The sequence below is a fragment of the Chamaea fasciata genome, unplaced genomic scaffold, assembly GCF_029207755.1.
Source record: "Chamaea fasciata isolate MVZ Bird 193981 ecotype frontalis unplaced genomic scaffold, bChaFas1.0.hap1 SCAF_27, whole genome shotgun sequence".
Taxonomy (NCBI): Eukaryota; Metazoa; Chordata; class Aves; order Passeriformes; family Sylviidae; genus Chamaea; species Chamaea fasciata.
In genome coordinates, this window is record NW_027094112.1 from 4,588,096 (window position 1) to 4,606,661 (window position 18,566).

Genomic DNA, 18,566 nt, shown 5'->3' on the forward strand with positions numbered 1-18,566 from the left:
CATTGAAGGTGACCCCTCCTCATGTGGACCTGGGACCCCTCCTCACTCAGGGACACAATCACTGTGTGGGGACCCCTCCTCACTCGGGGACACGGTCACTGTGCGGGGACCCCTCCTCACTCGGGGACACGGTCACTGTGCGGGGACCCCTCCTCACTCGGGGACACGGTCACTGTGCGGGGACCCCTCCTCACTCGGGGACACGATCACTGTGCGGGGACCCCTCCTCATTCGGGGACACGATCACTGTGCGGGGACCCCTCCTCATTCGGGGACACGATCACTGTGCGGGGACCCCTCCTCATTCGGGGACACGATCACTGTGCGGGGTCCCCTCCTCATTCGGGGACACGATCACTGTGCGGGGACCCCTCCTCACTCGGGGACACGATCACTGTGGGGGAACCCCTCCTCACTCGGGGACACGATCACTGTGCGGGGACCCCTCCTCACTCGGGGACACGATCACTGTGGGGGAACCCCTCCTCACTCGGGGACACGATCACTGTGCGGGGACCCCTCCTCATTCGGGGACACGATCACTGTGCGGGGACCCCTCCTCATTCGGGGACACGATCACTGTGCGGGGACCCCTCCTCACTCGGGGACACGATCACTGTGCGGGGACCCCTCCTCACTCGGGGACACGATCACTGTGCGGGGACCCCTCCTCATTCGGGGACACGATCACTGTGCGGGGACCCCTCCTCACTCGGGGACACGATCACTGTGCGGGGTCCCCTCCTCATTCAGGGACACGATCACTGTGCGGGGACCCCTCCTCACTCGGGGACACGATCACTGTGCGGGGACCCCTCCTCACTCGGGGACACGATCACTGTGGGGGAACCCCTCCTCACTCGGGGACACGATCACTGTGCGGGGACCCCTCCTCACTCGGGGACACGATCACTGTGCGGGGACCCCTCCTCACTCGGGGACACGATCACTGTGCGGGGACCCCTCCTCACTCGGGGACACGATCACTGTGCGGGGACCCCTCCTCATTTGGGGACACGATCACTGTGCGGGGACCCCTCCTCACTCGGGGACACGATCACTGTGCGGGGACCCCTCCTCATTCGGGGACACGATCACTGTGCGGGGTCCCCTCCTCACTCGGGGACACGATCACTGTGCGGGGACCCCTCCTCATTCAGGGACACGATCACTGTGCGGGGACCCCTCCTCACTCGGGGACACGATCACTGTGCGGGGACCCCTCCTCATTCAAGCACCAGGTCACTTCGAGGACCCCCCCTCACTCGGGGACCCCCCCGGGCGGTGCAGAGCCGACCGGGGCGGGTCGGCGCCCCCCTCCCCGGGCTCACTTGAGCTGCTGGGTGATGAGCTCCTCCTCGTTGAGGTACCGCAGCCGCTCCTCCTCCACCAGGCTGCGCTGGCGCTGCAGAGGGTCCTCGTGCTTGCGCATCGTGTCCGTCACCCGCACGCTCAGCTCCGTCTCCGTCCGCCGCAGCAGCGTCTTCACCGTCTCCTGGTTCTGCAGCTGCGGGGAGGAGGAGGAGGAGGAGGAGGAGGAAGAAGAGGATGTCAGGCTGACAGAGACCCTCCCCAAGATGGGAAACGGGTCCTGACAGGGGACCAGCCCTGAGCTGGGAGCAGGGAGGGATCCCTGGGGTTGATTCAGGAAGGATCCTTGAGCTTGGATTTGGGAATCATCCCTAAATTTGGATTTGGGAAGGATCCCTGAGCTTGGATTTGGGAATTATCCCTAAATTTGGATTTGGGATTGATCTCTGAGGTTGGATTCGGGAGGGATGCCTGAACCTGGATTTGGGAAGGATTCCTGAGCTCACAGTGGTGAAGGATTCCTGAGGTGGACATGGGGAAGGATCCATGAGCTGGGATTCGGGAAGGATCCCTAAGCTCGCATTTGGGAAGGAACCCCAAGCTCAGTGTGGGGAGGGATCCCTGAGCTGGGATTCAGGAAAGATCCCTGGGGTTGGAGTGGGGAAGGATCCCTGAGTTTGGGTTTGGGCATCATCCCTAAATTTGGATTTGGGAAGGATCTCTGAGCTTGGATTCAGGAGGAATCCCTGAGCTTGGAGTGGGGAAGGATCCCTAAATTTGGATTTGGGAAGGATCCCTGCGCTCACAGTGGTGAAGGATCCCTGAGCTGGACATGGGGAAGGATCCATGAGCTTGCATTTGGGAATCATCCCTAAATTTGGATTTGGGAAGGATCCCTGAGCTTGGATTCAGGAAGGATCCCTGAGCTTGGATTTAGGAGGGATCCCTGAGCTGGGCGTGGAGAAAGATCCCTGAGCTTGGATTTGGGAAGGAACCCTAAGCTTGGATTTAGGCAGGATCCCTAAGTTTGGATTTGGGAAGGATCCCTAAATTTGGATTCAGGAGGGATCCCTGAGCTTGGACTTTGGAAGAATCCATGAGCTTGGATTCGGGAAGGATCCCTCAGCTTGAATTTTGAAAAGATCCCTAAGTTTGGATTTGGGAAGGATCCCAGAGCTTGGATTCAGGAAGGATCCCTGAGCTAGGACTCAGGACGAATCCCCAAGCTCACCCTCAGGAACGACCCCCAGACTCCCCCACACCAACCCCACCCAGGGAAAAAAAACCCCCCAAAACCAAACCCACCAAATTCTCCCCGTCCCTCCACAGCGAGAACCGGGGTGACATTTGTGACCCCCCTCCCTCCCCGTTCCCCCGGGGGCGCCCACCTGCAGCTTCTTGAGCTGCTGCAGCTGGTTGCGGAGGTCGCTGGCGTTCTGCTGCAGGTCGTGCAGGTGCAGCTGCATGTGCAGGCGGGTGATGGCCGTGGGCTGCCCCGCCGGCGTGCTGGTGGCCGAGGGCGGCGGCGGCGCCGGCACCGGTGTCCCCATGCCGCTGCGGCTGGTGGCTGCTGGGGGACAATCAGAGGCTGCCGAGGGGTGACACCCGCCCACCCCCAGGTTCAATCCTTCGGTTCTGGTTTTTTTTAAGAGTTTTTTTTTTTAAAAAATAATTTGAAAGACATTTTTAATAAATATTAGTCGTCGTAATAAATTGCGCTGGTAACGACGCCTCGTTTGCTCCGGCGCGTTCAGCAAACGGTTAATAAAGCAATTAACCGTTAAATTAATGGTTGATTCAGGCGTTAATCAACCGTTAAATTAATGGGTAATTAATTTAACCGTTCAGGGCTCAAAGAGAGGGTGTGGAGGGGGGAGGGGGGAGATGTTGGAGTATGAATCCCCCCGGGGCCCAACGTGAGAAATGCCCCGAAAAATGTGAGAAATGCCCCAAAATGTGAGAAATGCACCAAAAAATGTGAGAAATGCCCCGAATAATGTGAGAAATGCACCAAAATGTGAGAAATGCACCAAAAAATGTGAGAAATGCCCCGAAAAATGTGAGAAATGCCCCAAAATGTGAGAAATGCACCAAAAAATGTGAGAAATGCCCCGAAAAATGTGAGAAATGCACCAAAATGTGAGAAATGCACCAAAAAATGTGAGAAATGCCCCGAAAAATGTGAGAAATGCCCCAAAATGTGAGAAATGCACCAAAAAATGTGAGAAATGCCCCGAATAATGTGAGAAATGCACCAAAATGTGAGAAATGCCCCAAAATGTGAGAAATGCACCAAAAAATGTGAGAAATGCCCCGAATAATGTGAGAAATGCACCAAAGTGTGAGAAATGCCCCGAATGTTTCCAAAATTCCCCCATCCATGCTAACCCCCCGCCCAGAGCAGGATGGGGTGGGGGTCCCCAGGACACGGGGGGGGGGGCTGCACTGGGGTCACCCAGGGGTCACGGGGGGGGGTCCTGCAGGGCCGGGGGTCACTCACAGGCTGACGGGGGCGTCCCGCCGTTGGTGGCTTCTGTCTTCTCGCTGCAATGACAGCAGGGGGCTGAGACACGGCCAGGCGCGGCGGGGTTGGTGTCCCCTGGCAGGGGGGACAGCACCCACCCCAGCAGGGACATCCCGGGGGTCCCAGAGCCGCCCTCACCTGGGGGTCTCGGCCTCGGAGCCGCGGAGCAGCGCGCTCTGCACCAGCCCCGTCAGGCTGGCGATCTGCTTCTCCATGGCCTCCATGCGCTCCCTGCGCCGGGACAAAGGGACAAAGGCGGGGTCAGCAGCTGGATCTGTCACCCCTGGGCTGCTCCCAGCCCTGCTCACACCCCTGCCACACCCCGGGAGTCGGGGACGCTGCTGTCACCAGCTGAATCCACGGGTCTCATTCCCTCTCCTGACCTCTCCTCATTCCCTCTCCTCATTCCCTGTCCTGTCATCTCCCGATTCCCTCTCCTCTCCTCTCCTCTCCTCTCCTCTCCTCTCCTCTCCTCTCCTCTCCTCTCCTCTCCTCTCCTCTCCTCTCCTCTCCTCTCCTCTCCTCTCCTCTCCTCTCCTCTCCTCTCCTCTCCTCTCCTCTCCTCTCCTCTCCTCTCCTCTCCTCTCCTCTCCTCTCCTCTCCTCTCCTCTCCTCTCCTCTCCTCTCCTCTCCTCTCCTCTCCTCTCCTCTCCTCTCCTCTCCTCTCCTCTCCTCTCCTCTCCTCTCCTCTCCTCTCCTCTCCTCTCCTCTCCTCTCCTCTCCTCTCCTCTCCTCTCCTCTCCTCTCCTCTCCTCTCCTCTCCTCTCCTCTCCTCTCCTCTCCTCTCCTCTCCTCTCCTCTCCTCTCCTCTCCTCTCCTCTCCTCTCCTCTCCTCTCCTCTCCTCTCCTTCCCCATCCCGGCACCTCCACCTTCCTCTGTGTGGACTCGATATTTTCCGAGCCTGAGAATTGCTGAGCTCTTCTCAAGGAAAACTCTTCAACAGTTTTTCTTTTTCCCCAGAACAACCTCGTGTAAACAATGTTCCCTTTCCCACGACAACAGGCGTTGTTTGCTGTTTCTGTTCCTCAGCCACTGGGAGAGGTGTCAGCCCTACGGACCAATAACGTCACTTTTTAGCACAAAATGTTATAAAAGGGCTGAATGGATTGTAAATAAACCTTCTGATTTACAATCTTCTCACTGGGGAATCCCTTCTTTCAATGCCTCCTGACTGGAGTCAAGCACCTTTATTTCGTGACCTATTGCAACACCTCCGCTCCTTTTTCTCCTCCTCCTCCAGCTGACACAAACCCCCCGGCTCAGCAAACCCCAAATCCACCCGGAATTTTTCCCCCCATCCCTCCCTCCTCTCCCTCACCTGGTCTCGGTGTCCTTGGCCGGGCCAGGCGATCCGAACCCCGAGAGCGGCCGCTCCCCGGGCCCGGGGAACAGCTCGGGCGGGCCGGACGAGCTCGGGTTCCGCGTTTTCCCCACTGGGCTCTCCATGAAGACGGAGGAGGAGCAGGAATCCTTGCGGAAGGACTGACGGACGGGCGAAGAGCGGCTGGGCGGGCCCGAGTAGGGGCTGTGCGGGCTCTGCCCCGGCTCCACCATCTTCTGCGGGGACGACGGCGGCATCCGAAACCCCAGCCCGGGGCCGTAGGCGTCGCCGTAGATGGGCGCGTTGGGCTTGTACAAACCGTCCTCCAGCTCCGTCTGCAGCGCGGCCGCCGAGTAGGTGCTGAGAGACCTCACCGAGCCCCTCTTGTAGAGCCCCCCCGAGTACCCGAAGGGGTCCCCCATGCCCGCCAGCGACTGCGTGGACGTGATGCTGAGCCGCCCTTCGTGCACCATGCCGTAGGGATCGGCGTAGAGCCCCTCGTTCTTCACCAGCACCACGTTCTTGCCCGCCAGGTCCTCGTCGGGTTTGACGTCCCGGCGCTCCAGGATGGCGCTGGGGCTGGGGGACACGCCCTGGGCGGGGGGGAGGCTGGACAGGCGCTCGCTGTGGTGCACCGGGCTGCCGGCGTAGGAGGGAGGGCGGCCGCCGCTGTAGGACATGCGGGAGCGGGACGGCGACGAGGATTGCAGCACGGGAGGAGGGGAGCCCGAGGCCAGGTGGGAGGCCGGGGACATGTTGTTGAGGCGGCGGGTCGGGGAGGATTCGCGGGACGTGTAGACCATCTCCCGCTGCGGGAACGGGGAGAGGGGGAAGGGGGGAGGGTCAGCAAGGAGAATCGCAGAATCACGGAGTTTACGGAATTCACGGAATTCACGGAATCGCAGAATCACAGAATTCACAGTATTCGCAGAATCACACGAAATCACACAGAATTCACAGAATTCGCAGAATCGCAGAATCACAGAATTCACAGAATCACACAAAATCACAAGGAATTCACAGAATTCACGGATTTCACACAAAATCACACAGATTTCAAAGATTTCACAGATTTCACAGATTTCACAGAATGATTAGGTTGGAAGAGACCTTCAAGATCATCGAGTCCGACCCAGCCCCAACACCTCAACTAAACCACGGCACCGAGTGCCACGTGAATGATCTTGAAGGTCTCTTCCAACCTGGTGGTTCTGTGATCGTGCGTGATCGTGTGTGATTGTGTGTGATTCTGTAATTCTGTGTGATTCTGTAATTTTACGCGATTCTGTGAGATTCTGTGTGATTCTGTAAATCTGTAATTCTGTGATTCTCTGTGATTCTGTGATTCTGCAATTCTCTGTGATTCTGTGTGATTCTGTAATTTTATGTGATTTTATGTGATTCTATGCGATCCTGTGATTCTGTAATTCTGTGATTTTATGTGATTCTGTGATTCCCAGCCAGCAGCGGGGTGATTTATCCTGATGATTTACCCTGATGATTTACCCTGATGATTTATCCTGATGATTTCCCCTGATGATTTCCCCTGATGATTCACCCTGGTGATTTCCCCTGATGATTTTACCCTGATGATTTCCCCTGATGATTTATCCTGATGATTTACCCGGATGATTTCCCCGGATGATTTACCCTGATGATTTTACCCTGATGATTTTACCCTGATGATTTACCCTGATGATTTATCCTGATGATTTTACCCTGATGATTTACCCTGATGATTTATCCTGATGATTTACCCTGATGATTTTACCCTGATGATTTACCCTGATGATTTTACCCTGATGATTTTACCCTGATGATTTTACCCTGATGATTTTACCCTGATGATTTTACCCTGATGATTTACCCTGATGATTTATCCTGATGATTTACCCTGATGATTTATCCTGATGATTTACCCTGATGATTTACCCTGATGATTTTACCCTGATGATTTACCCTGATGATTTTACCCTGATGATTTTACCCTGATGATTTTACCCTGATGATTTTACCCTGATGATTTACCCTGATGATTTATCCTGATGATTTACCCTGATGATTTATCCTGATGATTTACCCTGATGATTTTACCCTGATGATTTACCCTGATGATTTCCCCTGATGATTTTACCCTGATGATTTATCCTGATGATTTTACCCTGATGATTTTCCCCTGATGATTTCCCCTGATGATTTCCCCTGATGATTTTACCCTGATGATTTATCCTGATGATTTTACCCTGATGATTTATCCTGATGATTTATCCTGATGATTTATCCTGATGATTTCCCCTGATGATTTTACCCTGATGATTTTACCCTGATGATTTCCCCGATGATTTACCCTGATGATTTACCCTGATGATTTATCCTGATGATTTTACCCTGATGATTTCCCCTGATGATTTTCCCCTGATGATTTACCCTGATGATTTATCCTGATGATTTCCCCTGATGCATTATCCCAATGATTTAACCCCTAAAAACCCGTACTTATGACCCCACTGCCAGCCCCTTAAACCAGCTCTGGAAGCAGCCAGGACAAATCCCACCCCCACACAATTAATTCCCGGCTCTGCCCCTTTCTCCCCTGCCCGGCGCCACCCGCCAGGCCCCGGGGCTGTCCCCGCGTCCCCTCTCACCCTCAGGTCGCCGTTGGTGATGTGCGAGGCCGGGAACGAGGCGTAGAGCGGCTCTTTGCGGTAGATTTTAATGATGCTCCTGTCCTGGATGTCTCTGGAGGGAAAATCGGAGCCTGAACACCCGAAAAAACCCCAAAAACCCACCCAAAAATCCCCCCGACCCCCTTTTTCCTTCATCCCACAGATTTCCTGGCCTGTGGTGGAGTTAAAGAACTCTCTCCTCCACATCTGTTTGACCCAAGAGCACGCCTTTTCCCCTTTTTTTCGCCCTTTTTTTTTTTGCCTTTTTTGTTTTCATTTTTTTTGCCTTTTATTTTTGCCTCTTTTTTGCCTTTTTTTCCCCCTTTCCACCCCCTTTTCTGCCTTTTGCCCTTTTGTGCCTTTTTTTTGCCTTTTTTCCCCCCCCTTTTTTGGGATTTTCACATCACCTTAAAACTTAAAGGGGTTTGAACTCAAACCTTTGGGATTTTCACACCACCTTGAATCTCAAAGGGATTTTCACACCACCTTAAAGGGGTTTGAACTCAAACCTTTGGGATTTTCACACCACCTTGAATCTCAAAGGGATTTTCACACCACCTTAAAGGGGTTTGACCTTAAATCGCAAATCGGTTTTACCTCAGACCCTCTGGGATTTTCACAGAACCTTAAAACTCAAAGGGGTTTTACCTCAGACCTTCGGGATTCTCCCAGAACCTTAAAACCCAAATGGGTTTTACTTCAGACCTTTGGGATTTTCACATCACCTTAAAGGGATCTGACCACAGACCCTTTGGGATTTTCACAGAACCTTAAAGGGGTTTGACCTTAAAACTCAAAGGGATTTGAGCTCAGACCCTTTGGGATTTTCACACCACCTCAAAGGGGTTTTACCTCAGACCCTTTTGGGATTTTTTTTTCCCCCCACTTTTTCTCACCTGACGTCTTCCAGCTCGTAGAAGACGTTCCTGGCCTCGTCCTTGATGAGGATGGCGGTGTTGGGGGACTTGAGCATGCCCATGGTGAGCTTTTGGGGGAACATGTGCACGATGAGGGCGTGCAGGGTGTCCATGCTGCTGACCTCGTGCGTGATGTGCACCCGCCGCGTCTCGTCCCCGAACTGCAGGAACAGCACCCCTGGGAGGGCAGGGGGGGCACGGAGAGAGGGGAGGGGTCAGGTGTGCTCCTCCACAGAGGGGACGGGGTTTGTTTTTAATCCTGGAGGCATCCGGGGAACCCCCAAAAAATGGGGATGGGGGAGATCTGGGCACCCAAATTTGCCCTGGTGAAGACGGGAGGTTCTGGGGCACCCCAAAAAGTGGGGATGGGGGAGATCCAGACACCAAACTTTGCCCGGGTGAAGGTGGAAGGATCTGGGGCACCCCAAAAAAATGGGGATGGGGGAGATCTGAGCACTCAAATTTGCCCTGGTGAAGGTGGGAGGATCTGGGGCACCCCAAAAAATGGTTTTGGAGGATCTCTGGCCACCCAACTCTGCCCTGGTGAAGGTGGAAGGATCTGGGGCACCCCAAAAAGTGGGGATGGGGGAGATCCAGACACCAAACTTTGCCCTGGTGAAGGTGGAAGGTTCTGGGGTACCCCAAAAAAATGGGGATGGGGGAGATCTGAGCACTCAAATTTGCCCTGGTGAAGGTGGAAGGATCTGGGGCACCCCAAAAAATGGGGATGGGAGATCCGGGCACCCAACTTCATCCTGGTGAAGACGAGAGGTTTTGGGGAACCACAAAAAAGTGGGGTCGGAGAATTTCTGGCCACCTGGTGAGGGGAGGTCACCCTAGAGGGCTCTGAGGCACCTCCCAAAAAAATGGGGTTGGGGGATATCTGGACACCCAAATTTGCCCTGGTGAAGACGGGAGGTTTTGGGGCACCCCAAAAAAATGGGGATGGGGGAGATCTGACCACCAAACCTCCTCCTGCTGAGGGGAGGTCACCCTATAGGGCTCTGGGGCACCCAAAAACAAGGGGTTGGGGGACATCAGGCCACCCAACCTCACCCTACTGTAAGTGGAAAGCTCTGGGGCAACCCAAAAAATGGGGATTGGGGAATTTCTGGCCGCCCAACCCCACCCTGGCGAAGTGGGATGATCTGGGACACCCCCAAAAATGAGTTGAGGGACATCAGGGCCACCCACCCTCACCCTGCTGACAGCCTCTCATCCCCTTGGGCCACCCTGATGTCCCTCCTTCTCCTCCTGGTGGGTTTTTTTTGGGGGGGCTGACCCCACCCTGCCCCACCCAGCCCCACCCTGCCCCACCCAGCCCCACGGGGAGGAGTTTTTGGGGCCGGGGGTTACCTGGGGAGCGCAGCTTGGTCTGGCTGGCGGAACGGGACAGCGGCAGGCTCTGACGGAACCGGTTCATCCTGTTAAAGCCCAAGGGCAGCTCCGCCTCCGACATGGTCTCCAGGGATTCGGCCGAGGCGAAGGAGAGCTTGGCTTGGTCGGCCAGGCCGGGCTGGGAGGCCTGGGAGTGCCTGGAGCTCCTGGTCTGCAGCGGGGAGAGGGTTAAAAAATCCCCCTGGGCTCCGTCCGCACAGAGCCGGGGGCGTTTAAAGGTGTGAGGGCTGAGTGAAAACCATCCCAAAAGTCAAAAAGTCCATAAATCCACCCAGGAATGAGGTAAAAATGCGAGTTGATTTTAAATAAAGACCCCAGCCTCCATCCAAACCGATCCAGCGGTGTTTAAAGGTGTGAGGGCTGAGTGAAAACCATCCCAAAAGTCAAAAAGTCCATAAATCCACCCAGGAATGAGGTAAAAATGCGAGTTGATTTTAAATAAAGACCCCAGCCTCCATCCAAACCGATCCAGCGGTGTTTAAAGGTGTGAGGGCTGAGTGAAAACCATCCCAAAAGTCAAAAATCCACCCAGAAATGAGGTAAAAATGCGAGTTGATTTTAAATAAATAGAAGACCCAGAAATGAGGTAAAAATGAGAGTTGATTTTAAATAAATAAAGGATTTTTAGTGAGTAACAAAAAGACCCCAGCCTCCATCCAAACAGATCCAGGGGTGTTTAAAGGTGTGAGGGCTGAGTGAAAACCATCCCAAAAGTCAAAAAGTCCATAAATCCACCCAGAAATGCGAGTTAATTTTAAATAAATAGAGGACCCAGAAATGAGGTAAAAATGCAAGGTAATTTTAAATAAATTGAGGATTTTTAAGTGCCTTAAATAAATAAAAGCCTGTGTCGGGGAGTAACAAAAACGCCCCAACCTCTGTCCATACAGACCCAGGGGCGTTCAAAGGTGTGAGGGCTGAGTTAAAACCTTCCCAAAAGTCAAAAAGTCCATAAATCCACCCAGAAATGAGGTAAAAATGCGAGTTGATTTTAAATAAACAGAAGATTTTTAGTGAGTAACAAAAATCCCCCTGGGCTCCGTCCGTACCGACCCAGGGGGATTTAAAGGCGTGAGGGCTGAGTTAAAACCTTCTGAAAATTCATAAATCCACCCAGAAATGCGAGTTAATTTTAAATAAATAGAGGATTTTTAAGTGCCTTAAAAAAATAAAAGCCCCTGAGCTCAGGATCTGATTTATTTCGCTCTCCGCCCCATGGCAGCTCCAGCCTCCTCCACCTCCTGCTCCCATTCCCAATCCCAATTCCAATCCCATCCCTCTCTCCCCTTTCCCTCTCCAGGATAATCCTTCCTGGCACCATCCCAGTTCCTCTGAGCTCCCACACAAATATCCCCAAAATTTGGATCTATCCCTGCCCTCATTTCACAGGAACGTGCCAGAAAGTTCACGCCAGGGACAGGGAAAATGTGGGGGTTTTTTGGCACAAATATCCCCAAAATTTGTGGCTGTCCCTGCCGAAAATGTGAAAATTTTTTGGCACAAATATCCCCAAATTTGTGTCTATCCCTGCCCTCATTTCACGGGTAAGTTCACACCCCAGACAACAAAAATGTGGAATTTTTTCCGGCACAAATATCCCAAAATTTGTGGTTGTCCCTGCTCTCATTTCACAGCAAAGTTTACGCCACAGACACGGAAAATGTGAAAATTTTTTGGCACAAATATCCCCTAATTTGTGTCTATCCCTGCCCTCATTTCACAGGAAAGTTCACACCCCAGACAACAAAAATGTGGAATTTTTTCCGGCACAAATATCCCAAAAATTGTATCTATCCCTGCCCCCATTTCACAAGAACGTGCTGGAAAATTAACACCACAGACACGGAAAATGGGGATTTTTTTCAGCACAAATATCCCAAAATTTGTGCCATTCCTGCCTGTTGCTAACCCCCTCCCCCCCCAAAAAAAAAAAAATCCAAGCCCGGCTTTTCCAGACACTTGTTGAATTTTGGCAAATCCGACCAGAAGGAACAAACATCTCCCCGAGCGTGGAAAGAAAAGAGACAACAACTCCAAAGATTTGGGGGGAAAAAATAAAAAAAAAAAAAAAAAAAGGAAAATAAAGAACGAAATCAATATGAAATGATAATAGCCATCATCGCCGTTTAAATGAGCCGTTAATTGGGAGATTTAATTAAAAATCCGGCCGGGCGGGGTTTGGGAGGACTTGAAATGTTCTGGCCCGCAGTTAATTGCTGGGAAATTGATTGCTGGGCTCGGCTGCTGTTGTTGCTGGAGCACAAAGAGCCCTGGCAGAGCCTCACGCCCGGGGAGGGATCCGGGAATGGGGAGAAATGTTCCTTGTTCCCGTCCCGGGGGCTGATTCTGGGGCGGAAAAGGAAAATCTGCGGGGCGAAAAGGGAAAATTTTATGGGGAAAAAGGAAAATTTTGGGGTGAAAAAGGTGGACTTCGGGGTGAAAAAGGAAAATTTTGGGGTGAAAAAATGGATTTGGGGGTAAAAAAGTGGGGTTTGGGGTGAAAAAAGGTGGATTTGGGGGTGAAAAGGGAAAATTTGGGGGTGAAAAGGGTGGGGTTTGGGGTGAAAGAGGTGGATTTTGAGGTGAAAAAGATGGGGTTTGGGGTGAAAACGGAAAATTTGGGGGAGAAAAGGTGGATTTTAGGGTGAAAACGGAAAATTTTGGGGTGATAAAGTGGATTTTGGGGTGAAAAAGTGGGGTTTGGGGTGAAAACGGAAAATATGGGGGAGAAAAGGTGGATTTTAGGGTGAAAACGGAAAATTTTGGGGTGATAAAGTGGATTTTGGGGTGAAAAAGTGGGGTTTGGGGTGAAAACGGAAAATATGGGGGAGAAAAGGTGGATTTTAGGGTGAAAACGGAAAATTTTGGGGTGATAAAGTGGATTTTGGGGTGAAAAAGGTGGGGTTTGGGGTGAAAAAGGAAAATTTTGGGGTGAAAAAGGTGCATTTTGGGGGAAAAGGTGGATTTTGGGCTGCGGTTTCTGGGTAACTTGCTCTGGGTTTGGGGTGCTGCTGAGCCAGATCCCAGATCCCAGCCCGGGATGGATCCTCAGGGAAAAGCAGGGATGGGGCTCCTGGTTGGGATGTGATCCAGGGTTTCCCCTCAGCCAGGTTCTGCTTTCCTGGATCCTTCCCCCGTCCCTGCCCTGTTCTCATTCTCTGGGATCTCACCCTGCCCTAAATCCATCCCCGCATCCATCCCTTCCACTCCTCACCCCAAATCCCAGGAAATCCCCACACCCTGGTGTCCCCACGTCACCCCACAGAGGTGGCAGGGACACCTGTCCCAGGTGAGCCCAACACCTCCTGTTGGTTCTCTGGGATCTCACCCTGCCCTAAATCCATCCCTACATCCATCCCTTCCACTCCTCACCCCAAATCCCAGGAAATCCCCACACCCTGGTGTCCCCACGTCACCCCACAGAGGTGACAGGGACACCTGTCCCAGGTGAGCCCAACACCTCCTGTCCCTGCCCTGTTCCTATTCTCTGGGATCTCACCGTGCCCTAAATCCATCCCCGCATCCATCCCTTCCACTCCTCACCCCAAATCCCCCCCAGTCCCCCCATCCCAGAGGTGACAGTGACACTTTCCCTGTCCCCAGGTGAGCCCAGCCCCCCCTGCCCTGCAGGTACCGGAGCTCACCCGCCGTGCGTAATTGATGGAATCCGTCAAACCGCAAAGAAAAAAGAAACCCAACAAAAACAAACAACAAAGGGAAAAAAAACCCCAAAGCACCAAACCAAAGCCAGGCGAGCTGGAGGTTAATGGGATTTTAGCCCCCAAGGGACGGTTCTGCCCCGGTGCTCTGCACCACGGGCCGGCCCCAACCCCAAAAACTGTCCCCAGAGCCACCGCAGCCCCCCCTTCCCGAAACTCGGAGCACCCCGGAGGGCGCGGGACTGTCCCCAGGTGGGCGCAGGACCCCCCAGACGGGCACAGGACCCCCCAGGTGGGGACAAAACCCCACAGACGGGCACAGGACCCCCACAGGTGGGGACAAAACCCCACAGGTGGGGACAGGACCCCCCAGGTGGGGACAAAACCCCACAGGTGGGGACAGGACCCTCCCTAGAGGGGCACAGGACCCCCCAGGTGGGCACAGGACCCCCCAGGTGGGCACAGGACCCCCCCCAGGTGGGCACAGGACCCCCCCAGGTGGGGACAAAACCCCACAGACGGGGACAGGACCCCCACAGGTGGGGACAAAACCCCACAGGTGGGCACAGGACCCCCCCAGGTGGGGACAGGACCCCCCAGGTGGGCACAGAACCCCCCAGATGGACACAGGACCCCCCCCAGGTGGGCACAGGACCCCCAGATGGGCACAGGACCCCCCAGGTGGGCACAGGGCCCCCCAGATGGGCACAGGGCCCCCCAGATGGGCACAGGGCCCCCCCAGGTGGGCACAGGACCCCCCAGATGGGCACAGGATCCCCCAGGTGGGCACAGGGCCCCCCAGATGGGCACAGGGCCCCCCAGATGGGCACAGGGCCCCCCCAGATGGGCACAGGACCCCCCAGATGGACACAGGACCCCCCCCAGGTGGGCACAGGACCCCCAGATGGGCACAGGACCCCCCAGGTGGGCACAGGACCCCCCAGATGGGCACAGGATCCCCCAGGTGGGCACAGGACCCCCCAGATGGGCACAGAACGCCCCAGGTGGGCACAGAACGCCCCAGGTGGGCACAGGGCCCCCCAGGTGGGCACAGGACCCCCCAAGTGGGCACAGGACCCCCCAGAGGGGCACAGGGCCCCCACATATCCCGGGGTGCTGGAAATGACAGACCCTGCAAGGGAGGGACGACACAATTCCCGGTGTCATGGGGGGGGGGGGTGGATCTCTGCCAATTCCCGCCCGAGGGACGCCCCCAAAGGGAATTTGAGATCCCCGGGGAGGGGACAAATCCCGCTCAGAGAGGTGCCAAGGACCGCTGCCACCTTGTCCTCCAGCAGCCCGTGAATTCCCGGGAAAATCGGGTTTGATGGCTCTGCTGATTGCTCCTGCTCTGGGATGAGGACAAAGGGCAGCCGAACCCCCCTGGCACGCTGTCCCTGTCACCCCCGGGGTGTCCCTGCTGTCCCCCAGCCCCTGTGACAGCGCCCTGAGCACTGGGGACATGGCCGCGGTCACCCCAAGGGTGCAGCTTTGTCCATCCCCTGTGAAATTCCAGATATTTTTTTGGGATGGGATGTCCTGATCCTGCCTTGAAGGTGCCAGGATGGATGTGCCCTGTCACCTCTGTCACCCCTGTCACCCCTGTCCCACCCAGGGGACATGCAGGGGACATCTCCCAGCTGGGAAAAAGCTCCGTGGGTTCAAGATAAAACCCTAAAACCCCACAAAACCTTTTCCCTCCCCCAGTTTCTCACTCCTGTCCTTCCTTTTATCCACACCCAGACCTTTCCCCAGGGGTTTCTTCATCCCAAAAATTCCCCGAGATCGTTCCTTGAGGGACCTGAAGCCACCCTGGTGGCACTGAAGGGGTGGAGGGAGGGGACACGGCGCCCTCCCCCTGCTCCTGCCGCCGCTCCAGCTGGGAAATGACCCAATTCCTGCCCGGCCGGCTCCAAAGCCGGGAATCCGCCCTGGAATTCCCGTGGGAATTCCGGCAGGGAATGTTTGGAGCGGGAGTGAGGGAGTGCGGTCAGCCAGAGAGCGATAAAAGCCGCTCAAGGTCGCTTGGAAAGGAAAAAAATAAAAAAGCGAAAAACAAAAATCCCAGGAAAGTGGAATTTTGGGGCTGAGAGGGTGGGAGAGGGGAAATCCCAAACTCGGGATGGCCACGGATTCCACCCGGGATTAAATCTGCTCGGATTAGACCCCCTCCCCACCCCACGGGAGCCTCCAATAAAGCCAAAAATGGGAATAATGGGAAGAATTTCCTCAATTCCAGGAGAGACAGGAGCATCCTTGGCCTCTCTGGAGACGGAAATGAAGGGAAAAAATGGGAAAAATGGGAAGAATCCTCCATTCCAGTGGGGTCAGGAGTATCTCCAGCCCCTATGGAGAGGGAAATAAAGCAAAAAATGGGAATCATGGGAAGAATCCCCAACTCCAACAGGGTCAGGAGAGTCCCCAGAGCCTCTGGAGAGGGAAACAAAGCCAAAAATGGGAATAATGGGAAGAATTCTCCACTCCAGCAGGGTCAGGATCCCTCTGGAAAGGGAAATAAATTTTTAAAAAATGGGAATGATGGGAAGAATCCCCCATTCCAGCAGGGTCAGGAGAGTCCCCAGAGCTTCTGGAGAGGGAAATAAATTTTAAAAAATGGGAATGATGGGAAGGATTCCTCATTCCAACAGTGCCAGGAGCATCCCCAACCCCTCTGGAGAGGGAAACGAAGCCAAAAATGGGAATAATGGGAAGAATCCCCCATTCCAGCAAGGACAGGAGCGTCCCCAGAGCTTCTGGAGAGGGAAATAAATTTTAAAAAATGGGAATGATGGGAAGAATCCCCCATTCCAGCAAGGACAGGAGCGTCCCCAGAGCCTCTGGAGAGGGAAATAAATTTTAAAAAATGGGAATGATGGGAAGAATCCCCCATTCCAGCAAGGACAGGAGCGTCCCCAGAGCTTCTGGAGAGGGAAATAAATTTTAAAAAATGGGAATAATGGGAAGAATCCCCCGTTCCAGCAGGGACAGGAGCATCCCCTTCCCCTCCTGCCACTCCCAGATCCCCAATTCCCACCCCGAGCCCCGGACCCCCCTCAGACCCCAAACCCCCCCCGAGACAAACCCCAAAACCAGACCTGGGACGGCCAAACCCGCTGTTGTCCCGATGCCACCAGCTGTCCCCTGCTGTCACCGGGAGGAGCCCCCCGGGCCGGGCTGGGGGCCGCAGCCACCAGGAGCCCCCGGACCCCCCAAAATCAGCCCCCATGGGTGCTCAGGCATGGCCCCGGCGGGTCCTGGCAGGTCCCGGCGGGTCCTGGCAGCGTTTCCCCCTCCGCAGCTCCTCTGCATGGCGGGAGGGAGGCCCCGAAATCCTGGGGGAACAGCTGGGCACAGCTGGCGGGGCGCCGGCGGGGCGCGGTGGTTTAGCCCCGCGCCGGGGCCTGGTTGGACACGGGTCGGGATTAATCCCCGCTGATCCCGCTCTCGGCCCTTAATCCCGGCGTCCTGCTGAGCGTCCCATCTGGTGCCCGGCCCCGGGATCCCTGGGGTGGGATGGGATCTGTGGGGTTGGATCCGTGGGGTGGGATGGGATCCGTGGAGTGGGATCTATAGGGTGGGATGGGACCTGTGGGGTTGGATCCGTGGGGTGGGATGGGATCCGTGGAGTGGGATCTATAGGGTGGGATGGGATCTGTGGGGTTGGATCCGTGGGGTGGGATGGGATCCGTGGAGTGGGATCTATAGGGTGGGATGGGATCTGTGGGGTTGGGATCCGTGGGGTGGGATGGGATCCGTGGAGTGGGATCTATAGGGTGGGATGGGACCCATGGGGTGGGATGGGATCTCTGGGGTGGGATCCGTGGGGTGGGATCCATGGCATGGAGTGGGATGGGATCTATGGGTTCCATGGGATGGGATGGGTTGAGATGGGATCAGTGGGATGGGATCTATCGGTTCCATGGGATGGGATGGGTTGAGATGGGATCAATGGGATGGGATGCATGGGATTTGATAGGATCAATGGGATTGGATGGGATCCATGGGATGGGATGGGATCCATGGGATCCATGAGAGGGGATCTCTTGGGATTCCCAGCAGGAATAGACCGTCCCTATGGGATCCTATGGGGTGGGATCCATCTCACAACATCCCTGGACGGGCTCCAACCAGTCCAACCAGTCCAACCAGTCCGACCAGTCCAACCAGTTCCTTTGGGGGTCCCCCAGCGCAGGGCTCAGGTGCTCCCTGCCCTTCCCTCCCTCCCAAATTCTGGGATGAGATCCCACCCCCTCCATCCCCTCAGTGCCCAGGGGGGCTGTGGGGTGGGCGGAGCTTTGGGGATCCCAGTTCGCCCAGTTTGACCTCCCCAGTCCGCCCAGTCGCAGCGGGGACAGCGCGGCTCCTCCGCCCGTTCATCCCGCCCTCCGTTCATCCCCGCCCGGCTCCTCCTGAATTGTGGATGAGCCCGGGCCGCGACTCAGCGGGAGCCGGGAATGCTCGGGAACGGGAGCGGGGTATGGGAATGGGGAATGGGAACAGGGAATGGGGAATGGGAACGGGAACTGGAGTAGGGAATGAGAGAGGGGAAGGGGACCGAGGAGCGGGAACAGGGAACAGGAACGGGGAACAGGGAATGGGAATGAGGAATGGGAACAGGAGCGGCAACAGGAACAGGAACGGGGAACGGGAACAGGGAATGGGGAATGGGGAATGGGAGCAGGGAAAGGGGAGTGGGACACCCCCACAGCCTCCAGACACACCCCCGCTCCCGGTGGGATGCGAATTCCTCCCTGGAAAAGATCCCGGAG

At 55.3% G+C, this 18,566-nt stretch overlaps 1 protein-coding gene across 2 annotated transcripts in view; it reads right to left on the minus strand.

Annotated features, from left to right (window-relative positions):
- The window catches only part of SRCIN1 (SRC kinase signaling inhibitor 1), a 59,933-nt gene that overhangs the window by 14,078 nt on the left and 27,289 nt on the right, over window positions 1–18,566 (minus strand). For both annotated transcript variants that reach the window (XM_066205308.1, XM_066205307.1), the window contains exons 4-11: window positions 10,097–10,289; window positions 8,720–8,918; window positions 7,803–7,896; window positions 5,155–5,966; window positions 3,974–4,066; window positions 3,812–3,855; window positions 2,700–2,881; window positions 1,332–1,507 (exon numbers count right to left, since the gene is read on the minus strand). In XM_066205308.1, coding sequence (XP_066061405.1) covers window positions 1,332–1,507; window positions 2,700–2,881; window positions 3,812–3,855; window positions 3,974–4,066; window positions 5,155–5,966; window positions 7,803–7,896; window positions 8,720–8,918; window positions 10,097–10,289 — 1,793 coding nt within the window. The remainder of the gene's footprint in view (window positions 1–1,331; window positions 1,508–2,699; window positions 2,882–3,811; window positions 3,856–3,973; window positions 4,067–5,154; window positions 5,967–7,802; window positions 7,897–8,719; window positions 8,919–10,096; window positions 10,290–18,566) is intronic.